The sequence below is a fragment of the Leptodactylus fuscus genome, chromosome 4, assembly GCF_031893055.1.
Source record: "Leptodactylus fuscus isolate aLepFus1 chromosome 4, aLepFus1.hap2, whole genome shotgun sequence".
Taxonomy (NCBI): Eukaryota; Metazoa; Chordata; class Amphibia; order Anura; family Leptodactylidae; genus Leptodactylus; species Leptodactylus fuscus.
Window position 1 is genome coordinate 57,799,676 of NC_134268.1, and position 16,917 is coordinate 57,816,592.

Below are 16,917 nucleotides of genomic sequence, written 5' to 3' on the forward strand. Positions count from 1 at the left end.
TAGCTGCAGGGACTCAAAATATGTCTATGGGTTGCTTCACTCTAGCGTTTGGGGAATCCGTCCCCATCCCGCTTAAAATAGGTGGGGAGAAAAGCCCTGTAAAGAGGACTTTTGTCTCCGCCGTTTTCAGGCAGAAACTTGACGGATCTCATTACTGTCTATGGGGTCTGCAAATTTCTGCAGGTAACCACTTTTTAAGCAGATAGGGTTTCCATTTTTTGGGTCCCCAAGTGGACATGGAGAATGTAAACCCGAACGCTAGTGTGAAGCCAGCAAAACTGGATTGGCTGCCACTTTGATACATTCCCCCACAAGTCCCTTCCCCAGAGTCATTTTCCTCCTAAGAGTGTTGGTGGTTACAGGTTCTGTTTGTGCAGAATGCCAGGAGAACTGTAGGGAGCCTTAGGGTGGGTTCACATCTGTGCCCGGTCTCCAGTTTAGCCAATCTGGCCGGTTTACATCTTCTGCCCTGCAAAACTGGACAGGAAACGGAAACAAGGCGGTCATATTTCAAACACATTCACTTGAATGGGTTTGCAGAGGTGACCGCCCGTGAGCGTCTTCTGCCTCTCCGCAGGGAAACGGGGTTTTTTAACTGGACACAAAGTCCTGCATGTCCGACTTTGTGTCCGGCTAAAAAGAACGTTTTCCCCACAGACAGGCAGAAGACGCACACGGGCGGTCACCTCTACAAACCCATTCAAGTGAATGGGTTTGAAAGCTTACCACCGGATTTCCATCTCCTATCCAGTTTTGCAGGGAAGAAGATGGAAACCGGCTAGATTGGCTAAACCGTAGACCGTGTGCAGATGTGAATCCATGTTTACTGGCTAAGCAATGATCTTGTGAAAAAAAGATGCATAGAATAGCTGTATTTCTGTGGCTTGGTTAATTTCCTTCGTCAAGTTGCAAGAGCTATGTAAGTGTCAGGCACTGACCATAGGGTAGGTACCTTTACTAGGTGGCACTACAAAGAAAGCTGTATTGCCTGGGTCAACTATTATTTTTAAGTATCATGGTCTTACACTTGTCTGATCTTTATGAACTTACCAAAAACACATCTTTAGAGCCAGGCAAGAAATACTGTGTATCAGAATCTTGTGGAAGAAAAAAGTCATTTGTTTTCCCATCTGATCCGTAAAAAATGACATTAACTTTCATCTCATTACTCTGCAAGGAATCATTTGCTGTTCTTATTTGTATATTCCAAAGTTTTCCTGTGATCAAAGGAATAGGAAGTGAATATTACTGTAAAAATAATTTCTTTCATAAAAAATAAAGTCTAATATATATTACCATTGCCAGTAACGCCAGTATTACAGAAAGAACGTTTATAGATGTTCTCGGTCTGACACATTTTGTCTTTGAAAATGTTACAAAACTGTGAGTAAAATTGGTACAAATAATATAAATGGACCGCAGTCGGATTACTGTATGGCTACATTCACACCAACAGGATACAACATCAAGACTAAGGCCCCAAGTAGCGTCCCACAGTAAAAAAGCGCTGCAGGTAAAACCACGTTTTTTCCTGCAATGCTTTCATTACAACTATAGGGAAACCACCAACTTGACATGCGCATGACGGTTTTGGAGATCACAGCATATCCGCTATTTCTACACCAATATGTGGATGGAATTAGATAGAAAATGCGGCATTTACACCCCAGCCTAAAGGGGTTATGTGATCCGAAATGGATTTTTCATACAGATGTCCTGTCCACCGGAGCTGCAGTTCCTTCAGAACCACCTCTGTAATGTGGATGTGGATCTACATATATCTGACTTACATAATGTGGTATACATTTGACATCTGTCTGGTGGATATAATTCTCTTTATAGAGGAGGTTTTATTTCTTCAGATTGATGCTAACATATATTAAGCAAACGTAACAGTTGGTTATATCAGACATTATTTTTAAAAAAAACACAAAAAAAACCAAACATTTTTTTCTCTAATTTGTTATTACATTGTGATATAAACCTGTGTGGTATATATATCTCAAGGGCACATTTTTCACGTGCACTGCCCACAGTCTCCATATGGTGCCTTTCTGCAGCACTGGACGTATCCATAATACATTATATCATAACACATTATTTTTTTTATTTCTTCAAATTCTACAAAATTCTACATAGGCACACAAAAGTATAGTATGGGTTCACAAATCTCTATGTATTACAACACACATGGCCATAGCAATAGGGGGCGCAGCGATTGCTGAGGGGCAAAAAAATATACCAATATTGTGAATGGCACAGGATAAGCAGGCGCCCCATCACACATTTTGAATTGGGGCCCAGGATCTTCAAGTTATACCTCTGATAACACGCATACTATGTTATACAACTAGGTGCACAAGACCTTAGCTTAAATTCACAATGACATTAGGAACATGATGCATGCTCCTTCTCTGGTTCACCAAGCTTGCAACTGTCCATCAGATAGCCACCACGCTTTAAGAGGGTTGTGTAGGGAGAGACAAAACATACTATATCATTCTCTGCTCTGGGTAAGCTTAGATAATAATAATATATATTCTGCTCCTGCGTAGGTCCAACGATTACCTTTGCAGAGCACAGCAGGGTGCCGGAAATCTGTGTGAACTGCCTTCGCTAATCCTGCTCCAACTATCTGTGACAACACCAACTCCAACTTCTGGTACGGATTTCACACCAAATTCAGCACCATTTTCCTCCGTGTGAATGCACCCTTAAGGGTCAGTGCACACAGAGTTTTTTGGCGCTGATTTTGATGCTGAATCCGCCTCAAAATCAGCCTCCAAAAAAAGCTTCCCAATTAGGGTTGAGTGATCGAGATCGGAAAAGATCGGATTCCGATCGGCAATCGAGTAAATTTCGCGATCGGAATTCCGATCTTTTTAGGCGGGATTGAGGTCGGAGGTTATTTCCCACAATGCTTTGCTACTGGCCAAGCATTGTGGGAAAACCTAATTTAGCTTGAGTGAGTACTATTCGAAACTACTGTTTCGAATAGCACGCTCCCATAGGAATGAATGGATGCAGCCGGCACACAGCCTGTGTCGGTGTCCGATCGCTTAACCCCCTGTGCATCGGCTGCATCCATTCATTCTAATGGGAGCGTGCTATTCGAAACGGCAGTCACGGTCCAGTTCTCTCTCATACTGACCTAGGAAGAAGGCAGAGCTTGTGGCTTAGGAGAGTGTGGGTGGGTACTGTGAGGGGAGATGTGAGTGATGCACTCACATCTCCCCGCCCTGTACCTGCCCACACTCTTCTAAGCCACAACAAGGGGGTGTGCACAACGCTCTGAAGGCCTGTACATGAGAGAAAAGAGGAGCGAGAACAACGGGCAGTGGCAGTGATCTGTGCAGATATGTGGACACCAGGGAGGACTAAGTAGCCAGATTTTTTTTTTTTTTTTTTTTTTTTTTAATCAATCACTACACAGCATGGAGTCTAAAAATTAAAGCGTTCAATTTTTGGATTCCATGCTGTGTATTGAATAGGACTGTTTTTAAATCCGATCTTCAATTATTAAAAAAATCACATTGACTTGCATTAGGATCGGAATTGGGATTGGGTTCGAATGGAAAATGATCGGAAATCAGATTTTAAAAACAATCCTGAAATCTCAAGATCGGCTCAACCCTATTCCCAATAGAACTCAGTGCCTAAAAACTCTGTGTACACTCACCCTAAGGCTAAGGCCCCGCACAGCAAAAGAAAAAAAAAAACGCTGCAGCTAAAACTGTAAAAAAAAATAAAATTTCCATGACGTTTACACCACATGGGGCTCTGACCTAAAGGGGTATTCCCATCTATCTATATTGAGCTTATGTAAATTTAAGAGCTTTCTTAAATGCATTGCTGATTCATTTACCTGCTATGTGAGATTATTCCTCCCATTGTTTACACATCATTTCCTTGGTCCAATTATATTAGATTTTAGTAATTATAAGAAATAATCTCTCATGCTAAAAGCAAAGTCTATATCTATTGTGATACTTCATAGTGTCCTGTTCATCAAACAGTCAAAGTCGCCTCTCCCCAGCTTGCTGTAGAATGCAGAGAGGGAGAAAAAGAGAAAGCAGGCAAAATGCTGAGGGAGGGAGATGGGAAACCCCTTTAGGACGTGTCTCCACATAGCGAACCAAAGATAAAAACGCAGTGTAAATGCATTGCCTTCTTTTATGCAGCTTTTTTTGTGTTTCAATGGGTTTTTCTCTGTGTTTTTCTTCTCTTAATAAATCTACAGGGAAAATCCAAGTGCTTTCTCAGGTAAAATCAAAGAGGACCTTTCACCTTTTGGGGCACATGCGGTTTAATACACCGCTAGAAAGCCGACAGTGCGCTGAATTCAGCGTAGTATCAGCTCTCCCTTTCTGTGAAGAGCTATCAGTGCCGGAACCGTAGCTCTTCACTGTCAGAAGGGCGTTCCTGACAGTCAGTCAGGAATACCCTTCCTCACAGCAGCGTCTATAGCGTTGTACTGTGAGAGCGGTTAGGAAAGCCTCCCTCCCCTCCTGACAGTACTCGTCTATAGACGAGTACTGGGGGGCATTCCTCATCGCTCAACGTCATGGCTGGGCAGTAAGGAACGTCCCCTCTCACAGTTCAGCGCTATAGACGCTACTGTGAGGAGGGTTTTCCTAACTGTCAGAAACGCCCTTCTGACGGTGAAGAGCTACGGTCCCAGCATCTCTTCACCGTCAGAAACAGAATGGGAAAGCCAATAGTGCCCCAAATGGTGAAAGGTCCTCTTTAACATGTGGTGTTTTTCAAAAAAGCCGATACTGTAAACTCGAACATTTTTTTTCTGCTTCCTGCATCAGCCATAAACGCTGGATTTCCGCAATATGGGGGTCTTAGTCTTAATGTTAATTCATACTGATAGTGATATGTGCAAATCCTGTTCACTTGATCTTTTTGATGCACTCCGGGGTAACTTGTCTGGATTTCCATACAGTATGTTCCAATCCTATAGGGGCAGGTGTCCCTAATAGTTCAGTGTATTTCACTATGGAGAGTGGTAGCTTAGGATTTTATGCAATTGTAAACAATGAGCACTAATGTTCCCGATTCCCTTTACCAGAGAAGTACAATAGCTAACAAATATAATTCCAATACAGCTGAAGTTGAATTTCTGTAATAAACCAATTCTGACCATGATGGACAATATTGTGGCTATTAACAAGTAGGAGAATTTTCATTTCTAACTGGACAAGTAATGAATGAAAAATAGCAGAGAAAACATGCCACGACTGAACGACGCTGACTTTATGCAATTACGAAAACGGAAAATTGTTATGTTCAGAACAAGTCAATTATCCCAAACAAAACTGCAGTATTATATTTTTCTGGTATCCCAGCAGGAGTATTTTCATGTCGCCTGTTTTTAAGTCTTCCTTTTACTCCTGTCTATAATGTAATGTTAAAAATAGACTATTGTGTACTGATCCATGGAACCTATCATTTTATCTAGACATGGTAGAAAGTTGTAAACAAATACAGATAGAAGAGAAAGGAAATGTAATTCTTTAGACATGGCCCATTGCTTCCCATTTAGTATAAAGTAGGGAGAACACCTTGACTTTGCTGCAGAGAATAAAAGGTGCTTTTAACATGGATGATCTATCCTTAGAATAGGTTGTCAGCGTTAGAATGGTGAGGGTCTGACTTCTAAGGGTAAGTTCACACGTAGTTTTTTGGTCAGGGTTTTAAGGCCGTAATCGCCTCAAAATACTGACCAAAAAGATGGCTCCCATTGAAATCAATGTAAGCCGCTCAGGACGCCTCAGGTTCCGATCCAAAAAAAAAATTACATGTGAACTTACCCTAACATCTTCATGGACCAGCGGTGGAATGGGTTGAGCTGCCTGGACAAGCACTGAGGCCTCTTCATTACCAGCCACAGCTCCATACATCCTGTAATGTCTGTACCTGCCACTGCACCTTGGCGTGACCACTTATAATAGGGCACCATTGTGAATAGGAATGATTACCTACAATGTTCTGGATATGACCCTTCTCTCAGTTTTCAATCCAAGTACAAACTTTATTTTACCCATTTAGGCCAGGGCCTCATGTTGTGAATATGCCCTCGATTTGGCAGTGGCTGACCCATTTGGGATCAGAAAACCTCCAAGCAGTGAATACGCAACGTATTACAATCCTTGGAAAGTGAATGGGATTCTGACTAATCCTACCCACATATTGAAAAAAGTATCCGTAGTGGAAATACTGCGTCACGTTTTTGTAAATCTCAGCAGGTCAATTAAAACCGGCAAAAAACTTTTTCATTTTGATTTTTCTCTTCACTATGGCTTTTACCATACGGAACAGACGTTTCTATAATTCTATATTCCTAACATTTTCAGATGCAGGGAAGCCTAATGTATTTTGATTACTTTTTATATGCATATGCAAAGGGGGCTTGTGACATTTTTGGGGGGCGAGATATATATATATATATATATATATATATATATATATATATATATATATATATATATATACACACATATATATATTTTTTTAGGCATCTCCACCCCTTGAGGGCTTGAACCTACAATCATCCTATTGCTTACACCAGGGGTCTCAAACTTGCGGCCCGCGGGCCAACTGCGGCCCTCGGGACGAAAATTTGCGCCCCCGCGCAGCTCCCTGAATGTCCCGCTATAGTCATCTTTCGGCCGGCACACTAAGACACGCCTCCAATAGTCAGGTGACGTCTGACGTCACACACAGGTCCTTGAGTCTTAGTCTGCAGCAGTACTAGCTTTCCACTGATCACCCATCGCTTTTATTGCTGTTATAACAGATGGGTGATCAGTGAAAAGCTAGTACTGCTGAAGTGTAAGACTCAAGGACCTGTGTGTGACGTCAGACGTCACCTGACTATTGGACGCGTGTCTTAGTGTGCCGGCCGAAAGATGAAGAGATGTAGTACTGAGAGGAATGTGAGATTGTGTGTGTGTGTCAGTGTGTGTGTGTGTGTGTGTGTGTGTAACCTAGGGGCAGAGATGGAGGGGGGGACATGAACCTGGGGTCACAGATGGAAGGGGGAGCATGAAGATGGGGGCAGATGAAGGGGGTATCTGAAATTGGGGCAGATGGAGGGGAATATGAAACTGGGGGCAGATGGAGTGACGACATAAAACTGGGGACAGATGGAGGGGGGACATAAAATGGGGCAAATGAAGGAGGATATCAAACTGGGGGAGAAATGGTGGGGGGAGATGAAACTGAGGGTAGATGAAGGGGGGCACTTAAACTGGGGACAACTGGAGGGGGCATTAAACCGTGGGAGTAGCTGGAGGGGGACCTGTCTGCCTCTAGTTGTCCCCAGTTTATTGTCACCGTCCACCTACCCCTACAGTTTAATGTCTGCTTCTAGCCTCCCGAGTTTAATGTCCCCCTCTAGTTGCCCCCAGTTTAATGTCCCACTTCAGCTGCCATTAATTTATTGCCCCCCTCCAACTACCCCCACTGTTTTATGTCTCCCTCCAGCTGCCCATGTTTCATGTCCCCTCTAGTTTAAAATATCTTGCTTACTTCCTTCCACTGAAATGTTGAGCACCTTCACGTACTCGAGATTGCAAGGATTAAGCTATTAGATGATACTAATAGAGATTCTTGTATAGTAGTAAAGTGGAATGTAGTCTAATGATTTACTAAGACATTTTCAAGTAGGAATTCAGGTATTTCGGCTCATAAAATTATAGTCAGAAAATAAATCAGCGAATATCAATTACATAGGAAATATAAATCAAGATTTCTGCTGTGCACATTTCTCATGTATGGAAATCCATTTTAGAAGAGGCCATTGTAGACTATTATTGTTCTTATTCACCTGTGCTCCAGTTTCTGCAGTTAATGGGGTTGTATAGCATGCTATATATAATGGATATGAAAGCAAGGAGTATATTAGAGTACACACCATAAAATGTACAATGGATTCTGTACTACTATTATCCATCTGTATTTGTGCACCATAATGTACCTACAGTATATAAAGCCAAAATGTAAAAGTAGTACCTTTGGTTACAAAGAAATAAAATACAAATTCTTCTCAATGGCAGGATATAGAACTATAGATAATGAAGTCACACTTGAAGTGCATAAGATGGCCTATTGTCCTTATAAGAACACACCACAATTATAAATGGAATCTGTTCCTTTCGGAATAGAAATACTAATTTGGCAATTAAATCCGCAACATGATAGTAGACTTTTTAACTGAGTCATGCATGATGTTAAGGATGCTGCCCTCTAGAGGTCGACATACAGAGTGCACTGTTCTCCTAATTACATACTGGAAAATAGATTTGCATATTTTTTACCCTATATGGAACATAGTAGGAGGGTACAAGTTTTTTACTGGGGCCCAAGACCTTCAAGTTACACCAATATCAGCTTAAAACCAGGCTTTCTGGATGGATTTCAGAGAATTCAAAACGTGTGTTAGAATTAAATATAGTCATGAAAAAAAACCTTAAAAGACACTGCCACGCAGCTCTAAAATGTGATAAACTGGGTGCTTATGTAATCCCCTTTCTTTCAGAGCAGAAAGGCTGTTATTGGATGGCTGTTCCATATTTCCTCCTGTAACAAATGAGCTTTGAGCCATAATAGGAGGTAGAAGAGAAAGCAAAATGAGATTAGACTGTGAAGAAATGGTAGTTCTATTGTATTTCAGGTGGATACAGAGTATCCGGGGACTGGCCTGCATGCAGTCAGGAATTTGCAGTAAGGATGAAGAGTAGAACTACAATCTTGTTAACCAGTTTTTACCAGTTAACATTGTAGCAGAAATTCTATACATTGTATACAATATAACTACTGTATGCATTTGTGTTGGCAATTAAATATAATGATAATATTATGTTTGTTTGTTTGTTCACAACTTTACAATCACAGATATCAATCTCCATCCATACATAATTCATTACAAGTCAAAAAAGCCAAAAGTGACCACATGACTGTAGCGAAAGGCAAAGGAAAATAGCAAGTGCCTAATTAAATTAATTATGTTGGATTAACTAATTAAGTAATAATGTCGACTGACAAGTTGCGCTAGCAATAAGCAGTTATAGCATATATAAGATAATTCAGTCTCTCAGCTAAGTAATGACAACAATGACAACATTACTGCCATTAAGTATAATCATATGAGAGAGGAATAGTATTGAAAGGGAGGGATGGCAGCCATGTTGTACATTAGGGGGCTACTTATTAGAGGTCATCTCAAGGTTCTGTAAATATCTTTATATGGCATCTGTCCTCAAAATACTGTTTTTAAAGATTTTTTTTAATCAAGCACTTTACAACAGAAGATTTCCTGTGGAACATTATCTTGGATAGTAAAGAAATATTTGGCATTTCCCAGCCTATAGTCATATAGATGTTGAGAGACTTAAAAGGTTTGTCCCATCTCAACGATCCTATCTATACTGGTAGCTTATGTAAATTGAAGACTTTTCCTAAATATATTGCTTTAGAAATTCTGCTTTCTTTGCCTGCTATGTGACCTTATTCCGCCCATTGTTTACACAGCCTTGTTATTACCATGGACCTGGGAGATAGGACAAGTGATGTCACTTACTCAGCAGGACAATCTGTTCAGCTAATTGCAGTTTGCTGATAAAGCCCGGTCTGTTATCTCACTATGTAAAAACACAGATAACACCGAGTCCCTTCTATACAAGCATCTGCATATTATCTGATCTGCAGGATTGTTTGTCCTGTTCAGCAGGATGGATGGGGGTAGAGAGGAGAAATACAGGAAGTGAGAAGCAGACACTGCAGGAAGCCTGGCTGAGACACTGAGAAGGGAAAACTCCTTTAAAGTCCATGCATGATTTCATAGGACTTTACAGAAAAAGGATGCAAATTAGCACTCCTTGTTGGAAAAAACAAAACAAAAATTGTGCCTTTAGCAGAACCTATTAGAAAGTAGAAAATTAAGTCAATGTCTAACACTTTAACAGGTTTGTGTCCCATGATGTATTATTAAGCTTTAGGTACTGCAGTGGTACCCTACTGTATTCTATGGCACAGCCCTGAGTACCACAATCCACCACTACACTTTGTACAAGAAGTGACTGGCTCAGCGTCTGGCATGTAAACCTTACCAGGACCTGCGCTGTCCTCGAGCAGCTGTTCGGTGGGGGGTCCAGGTGTCGGACCCTCACAAATCTAATATCGATGGCCTATTCTAAGGATAGGTCATCAATATTTGAAAGTGGTTTTGATTCGTAGTTTTGTGCTACTGTATTCATCAAGTTCTGTCATTCCAGTAATGCTGATTATATGGAATTAATGGTGCTATATAAATAAATAAACAATAATAATAAAATAATAATATTCTAAGAGAAGTCACCACAAGGACAAATACTGCAAATATGGGGTCTCCTTAAAGATACATTGAGACAAAAAAAAAAAAAAAAAAATGAATTTAGCCTTTAAGTCTTCTAAGACTTTATACCTGAATACTGTATATTCAAGCACAATCCATTATCTTGTTAATGTGCCCCAACATTTTCCACTTCTGCTCAGCATTGATGTATTAGCTTTATCCTTTACTTCAATATGACTTTGTATATGCTCTAATATTTGATCATATTATCTGTTATATAATATACAATATGTGCTGTGTTTCTTACTTTCAATATCTTCTTGTGGATTTTCTCTTTCTGCAAATAAAATGGATGGAGTTAATCATCAGTCAGTTCTGGGAATGAATAGTAAGATGATAATGAGGCGAGAATTCACAACCCTTTACATTGTCATTGGAGAGCTGAATCATCAATGCTCCTCGGAGCGCTCAATGAGATATCACTTTGTCCCCTTGTAGTTTAGCAATGACTATGAAAGACTAATCGGGGAATCGGTAGTATTTTTCTCAGATTCTGTTTCATATTTGTGTCACGTTGGTTCCTCTAATGTGTTCATCTATTCATTCTCCGTCCATTCATGGATGCAGCGGAGGTTTCCAGCAATGATTGTATTAGTTTCTGCTAACACACAAATTGTTTTGCTTCCTGTTTTTCTCACAGAACAAAGTTTTCCATCGGTGACAGAAGTCTAAAAACTCTTGACCAACCAACATCAGATTAGTAGCTTTAGCGGTTGCTAACTTTGCCATCACTTTAGCAGTCCTTCAGGGGGCCAAAAAGCCGACTGACACAAAAAAGAAGCTCCTTTACCATATTGTTGATCCTTCCCTTGCAAGGAATTGTAGGGTTATAGGTTGGACTTGATGGACTGATGTCTTCATCTAACCTCATCTACTACATAACTATGTAACTATGTGTATACTGGCATGTACTAAGTGCAACCCTGTTACAGTTTAGTGTTGGTTCTTTAGGATTATTAAAAAATGGCTGCTGTCTTCCTGGAACGGCATCACATCTGTCCACAGGTTATATATGATATTGTAAATGAGCTCCATTGAAATGAATGAGGCTACACTACAATAGCACATACAACCTGGCGCAATGCATTTTCTGGAATCAAACAGGATCTTTTAATCTTGGACAACCCCTTTAGTTCTACTGATTCAAATCAGATCTGTACAATGTAGAAAAGCATATTAAAAGTGGCAATGGCTGTCAGAGGTCCCCAATATCTCTGCTCACTTCCTCTGCCACTTCTGCCCTGTCTAATGGGTCTCCAATTTCTACAGCCATCACCACTTTCTGCCACTTTTGATTGGGGGGTGCAAATGCTCCATGGCTGACCTTTAAAAGACCATTTTGCACTTGCTTTTGTGTCTTTTAAGTTTCCAGGATATCTAAGAAATCGTTTCCTACCAGGCCGTATTTTAAGGCTTACGGGCCCTGAGGCCAGAGCTTAGCTGAAGCCCTCTTCACAACTGCTCCTCACACACATCAGCTGCCTCCCACTTATACATTTTAGAAGCATTTCCTTTTCCTCATCTATCTGTGCAAAGACCCCTATGAAGACCCCTATGTCTTCAGCATATCTGTGTGCACACAAGCTTCCTATCATCATCTCCCCTGTCTCTTCCCCCCACATAATAATCATGCACCCTTTTCTTCCACAACTTCTACCGCAGAATCCCTCCTTGTCTATATGCTGCTAATCAACTGCTATTTTTTTTTTTTTTTGCTAAAAAGGGTTAATTTTCTCCTTTTGGACATTGGAAGTCTGAGTATCATAAATCTTCTCATTCCAGCTCAGCAGAGGACTAGGATTATAATTTTCTGAGCACAGACTGCCAGCCATAAAATAAAATCAGAATGAAGTCTATCCAGCACTAGCATGTTGAGGGTGACCTGCAGGGCCCTTTGACTTCTAACACTGGTGACCACAGCAACCCCTATAGTTATAGCAGTGGCTCCTAGCTTGCTTATGCCTGAGAAGATACTTCTGTTACTGTACTACCTGGACTTTACCTGTCTGTTTAGCTGATTTGGTACAATCCCTCACCTCTACCAGATTAACACGATGACTTTCCGCCTCTACCTATATACTCTTACATGCAAACTTTGCGTGACCTGTCTTTAGCTTGGCCTTTCACCACCATGACACTGCTTATCTCTTTGGTGCATCATATCTCTTGATCCATTAGAAACAGCGATCTGGTGCTTCTCAGAATTGAACACCAGACATTGGAGGTTAAAGGGTTAAAACAAGGTAGCTACTTAGAAAAAAAAACTTTGGGAGTAATCCAATACTAAATTAGTTTAGTGGAAAATAGTGTCTGTTTTCACCAGCCATGATACAGAGACTAGATATAGAAGCAGATGGTTTTGTTCTTCATGTTACTGTAGCTCGGCCCCCACTCCATTGTATTGGAGATGAGTTGCAGTAACAAAGGACAGCCACCAACCAAACTGTTCTCCATGTAGTAGGTGCTGAGAACACCTGACCACTGCTGAGAACAGTCTGCTACCTGGACCTCTGCAGATCTGATATTGGTATTGATATTGGAAAACTCCTTTAGGCTAAGGCCCCACGGGCCGCAAACGCAGCGCTAAAGCTGTGTCCGCGCTGTGATTTTTTTCCGGCAAAGTGGAAAGGGATTTGCATGAATCCCATCCATTTTGCAAGTACTGTATAACGCTGCAATTTTTCCCGTGGCATTTTCACCACGAGCAAATCGTGGCGTTTCCAGCCCGTGGGGCCCCAGCCTTAGGCTAAGGCCCCACGTTGTGGAAATGCAGCCTATTTGTTGCAGATTTTGTTGTGTTTTCCTGAGCTAAAGCCAAGAATAGCTACAAAAGGAATTGGAAATATATAGCAGGTTCTTATACTTCTACGCTTTGTTCAATCTACTCCTGGCTTTGACGCAAAAAAAAAAAAAAAAAAAAAAAGTAACAAAATCTGCAAAAAAAAAAAAAAACCCAGTTGTCCCTGCAATATGGGACCTCAGCCTTCAAGGTTCCTCTAACATTGGCATTCTGTATCATAAGCAACAATATACCAAGAAATGAATCAGCCCAGTTCAAAACCTAGAACATCCTGGTGTTAAAAGGGTGGACATTTCCTTTAGGCAGAGGCCTCACCTTGCGGAAACGCAGCTTTTTTTGTTGCAGATTTTGCTTTAGGTTTTTGAGCCAGAGCCAGGAGTGAATTGAGCAGATGGCAGAAGTACGAGACTTTCCTATATATTTCCTCTTCCTTTTGTATCCATACTTGGCTTTGGTTCAAAAAAACACAAAATTTGCAACCAAAAACATTGCTATGTTTCCGCAATGTGGGGCCTTAGCCTTAAGGAGTTTATCTTGAGTACGAGCAGTAAGTATAATAGTTCCACTTACCTGAGGCATACAGCTCTCTTTCTGTTCTCCCATCTTCCTGCTTTTCATCAAGCCATCTAAATAGTTAAATGAGAAAATGACTGAGACATTATCCAAATAGAAAGTTATTAAAATGTGTAAAGTTGATATAAATAGCCTAAAATCTCAAAATACTAATGGCTCAAAGTGAGTCTTTAAAAAGTAATCTTTTCTTTCTTCCAAGCAGGCAAATGAGCACTATTGATTTTAATGGCGTTTATTGAAAATCTTGTAGAAGGTATTAATTACTTGCTATATTTCACCCAATTCGCAGATTAACCATGTCATTTCATAGTGCTTATACTATTTTAACAGAGCCGACAGCTCCCACCGTGAATAACACTGCTATTTCAGAGTCTTGTGCCGCAACACATTTTCATTTTTTTTTCATTTTCAGATCTTCCCACACAGAAAGTGAGCAGTCTGGTAAATGTTTTTTGGGCCTTTGTGATAACAGTAAAATTCAGTACTCAACTTTAATTACAGCTTCGTATGCCTTCCTTTGTTTTCTATGGGCTGAAATTTCTACCAAGAAAATGCAGGTGCCAAATATTTTTAAAATGTGCTGTCCAGAGGCTAAAATATGAAGTTATCTATCTATCTATCTATCTATCTATTTATCTATCTATCTATCTATCTATCTATCTATCTATCTATCTATCTTGTAAATGTATACCTCAAAATGATGCATCAAGTCTTTACATGCAGCAATAATAGGCACTTGCTACTGTCTATAGTCCAAATGGAATAGATTCTTGTGAAATATATATAAACTGTAACTTTTAATAAATACCATTAAAATTAGTCCTGCTATAAGAACAAAAAACCAACATGGACCGGTAGATATTAATATAAAGGAAAAGTGATAATATATCCATAAGACAAGGCACGGCGGCCTCCAAGAAAATGAAACCAGACCTACTGTCTATAGTTCAGCTGCCTCTGTAAACCAGCTTCACATGACCATGATCCTGCTATTCTCCTACGTATGTGATGCCCCAAACACATGGATATACACCTTCTCTGAAATACACGACCTCATACATAATATACCTTTTATCTCTACCTCTCTGTATCTGGAAAGATTTCTTATATTGGCAGCAATAGTTTCTCAGTGGCAGAGCTATGTTGTGCTGTATCTGAAGACATAGAATAATTACAGCACTTTCTTACACTTTGTGACAGAATGACATGTAGACACTTGTAAAAATAGGCAATGGGGGAGGTTAATAACACCAGTTCGTATCCTCATAAATGTGGGGTGGGGCACCCTCCACCAGGCTGTGCTGTGCACATGCAGGGAAATATAGACGGGGCAGGCCAGGGGTGGGGACGGGGCAGGCCAGGGGCGGGTGGAGCGTGAGAGCAGGAGACAGCTCTCCGGTGTTTGCTTGTTCACAAAGCAGGCTGAGAATCATCTCCGTACACTGGCAGGCAGGGCCGCCGCAGCCCTGACTGCGAACAAGTGCAAGGCCCCGGCCTGCCAGTGTCCAGAGATGATTCTCAGCCTGCGCTGTCAACAAGCAGACACCGATCCCGCGATCGACCCATACGTCCTTCGCGATCAACCGGTAGATCGCGATCGACGTATTGGGCACCCCTGACGTAGAGTTTTGCTATGTGGTATGTCCTATGACTGTATAAGTATTCATACATCATGTCCTATCAGGTTTTTTTATAGGACCGTGATTATTACTGCTAAAAATAACATATTAACTGTCTCTCATGATGTGGGCATATACAGTAATGAGCAGTTTGTCCCCCCTCCCCTATATAATACCACTACTAATGGTTTTGTGATATGTAATTCTGAAAAGGGTAACTGTACGATAGCAAACAGCTGAAAAAAGCCCAAGGAAACACTCGACTGAAAATACATGGCAAATACATGCAGGCAAGCAACTAAAACACAGGGGGGAAAAAATATGAGCACTTTCAGGAAAGCTGCTGCTGTCTATGAATAATATCTCTTCTGTAATTGCAAACCAGCTAGAAGCAGCCAGAAATACATAAAAGATTTTTCTCAGATTGCAATCTGTAAGGGCTCGTTCACACGGTGTAACATGCCGCGAGATTTGGCACGTGTACGCCGCGTGACCCTTTGCATGCCGTACACGCTCCCATTCATTTCAATTTCAGTTTGCGGCCGTGAATAAATGCATGGCCGCAAACTAGCACGGCGCATACGATCCCCGCTCTCATTGAACTCAATGGGAGCGTGTACAGCACGCAAAGGGTCACGCGGCGTACACGTGCCAATTCTCGCGGGACGTTACACCATGTGAACGAGCCCTAAGAGTTACATAATGTTCTGTCCTTTGCACAGAGCATATGTGTATGGAGTCTGTAAGGTGAATCAGCCCCACCCATTTGTATTCACTGTGTGAAGAGAAAAAAGAACTGCCCCCTCCACTCTCTGTGATTCCATCTTGCTTATCTCTTGTATCTATGAGCAAACTTTGACAACTGTGAATGAACTGTAAATTAGCTAGAAGGCAGACACCTAGAGGCAGGAACTTTAGGGTGCATTCACACAGAGGAAAATGGCACTGAATTTGTTGTGGAATCAGTGTCAGATTCAGCGCTGAAAAAAAAGCCTTCCATTGACTTCAATGAGTTCCTTCTTCTGCTAGGAACCTATTGAACTCAATGGGAGGCTTTTTTTTCAGCGCTGAATCTGACGCGGATTCCACACCAAATTCAGCAATATTATTGATTACAATACTATTGTAACTGTATTACATTTTGGTCCAGAATCATATGCCCTGAGAAATAAGACCTAGTTGTCTGAAAAGTAATTGGCAATTTAAGTGAAAAAAACATTAAACATAAAAATCCTCTCTTAATATTTTGATATCATTTTAAGTTATTTTTCATCATTTTTATTGTTTTATGTTATTTTTCAATATGGATGTGAATTAGTTGCTGCTATCCATTTTCGACAACTTCTTGCTTTAAAGTAACGTTCCACATATGACTAGGATTGCCTATAATTATATCTTCTGCAAACACTAAACCTAAGATCCCTGTAATGTATCTGTTATGTTGTTTGCACTTTAGTTCATTGCACTTTATTTAATTGTCACTATGTGCAGCTTTATACAATAAAGAGCTGGTAACATGGAAA

At 40.8% G+C, this 16,917-nt stretch overlaps 1 protein-coding gene across 1 annotated transcript in view; it reads right to left on the bottom strand.

Moving 5' to 3' along the window:
- RP1 (RP1 axonemal microtubule associated) overlaps positions 1-16,917 on the bottom strand; it is a 370,941-nt gene that overhangs the window by 154,731 nt on the left and 199,293 nt on the right. Inside the window, exons 30-32 of the mRNA XM_075270496.1 lie at positions 13,773-13,828; positions 10,650-10,679; positions 1,051-1,217 (exon numbers count right to left, since the gene is read on the bottom strand). Coding sequence (XP_075126597.1) covers positions 1,051-1,217; positions 10,650-10,679; positions 13,773-13,828 — 253 coding nt within the window. The remainder of the gene's footprint in view (positions 1-1,050; positions 1,218-10,649; positions 10,680-13,772; positions 13,829-16,917) is intronic.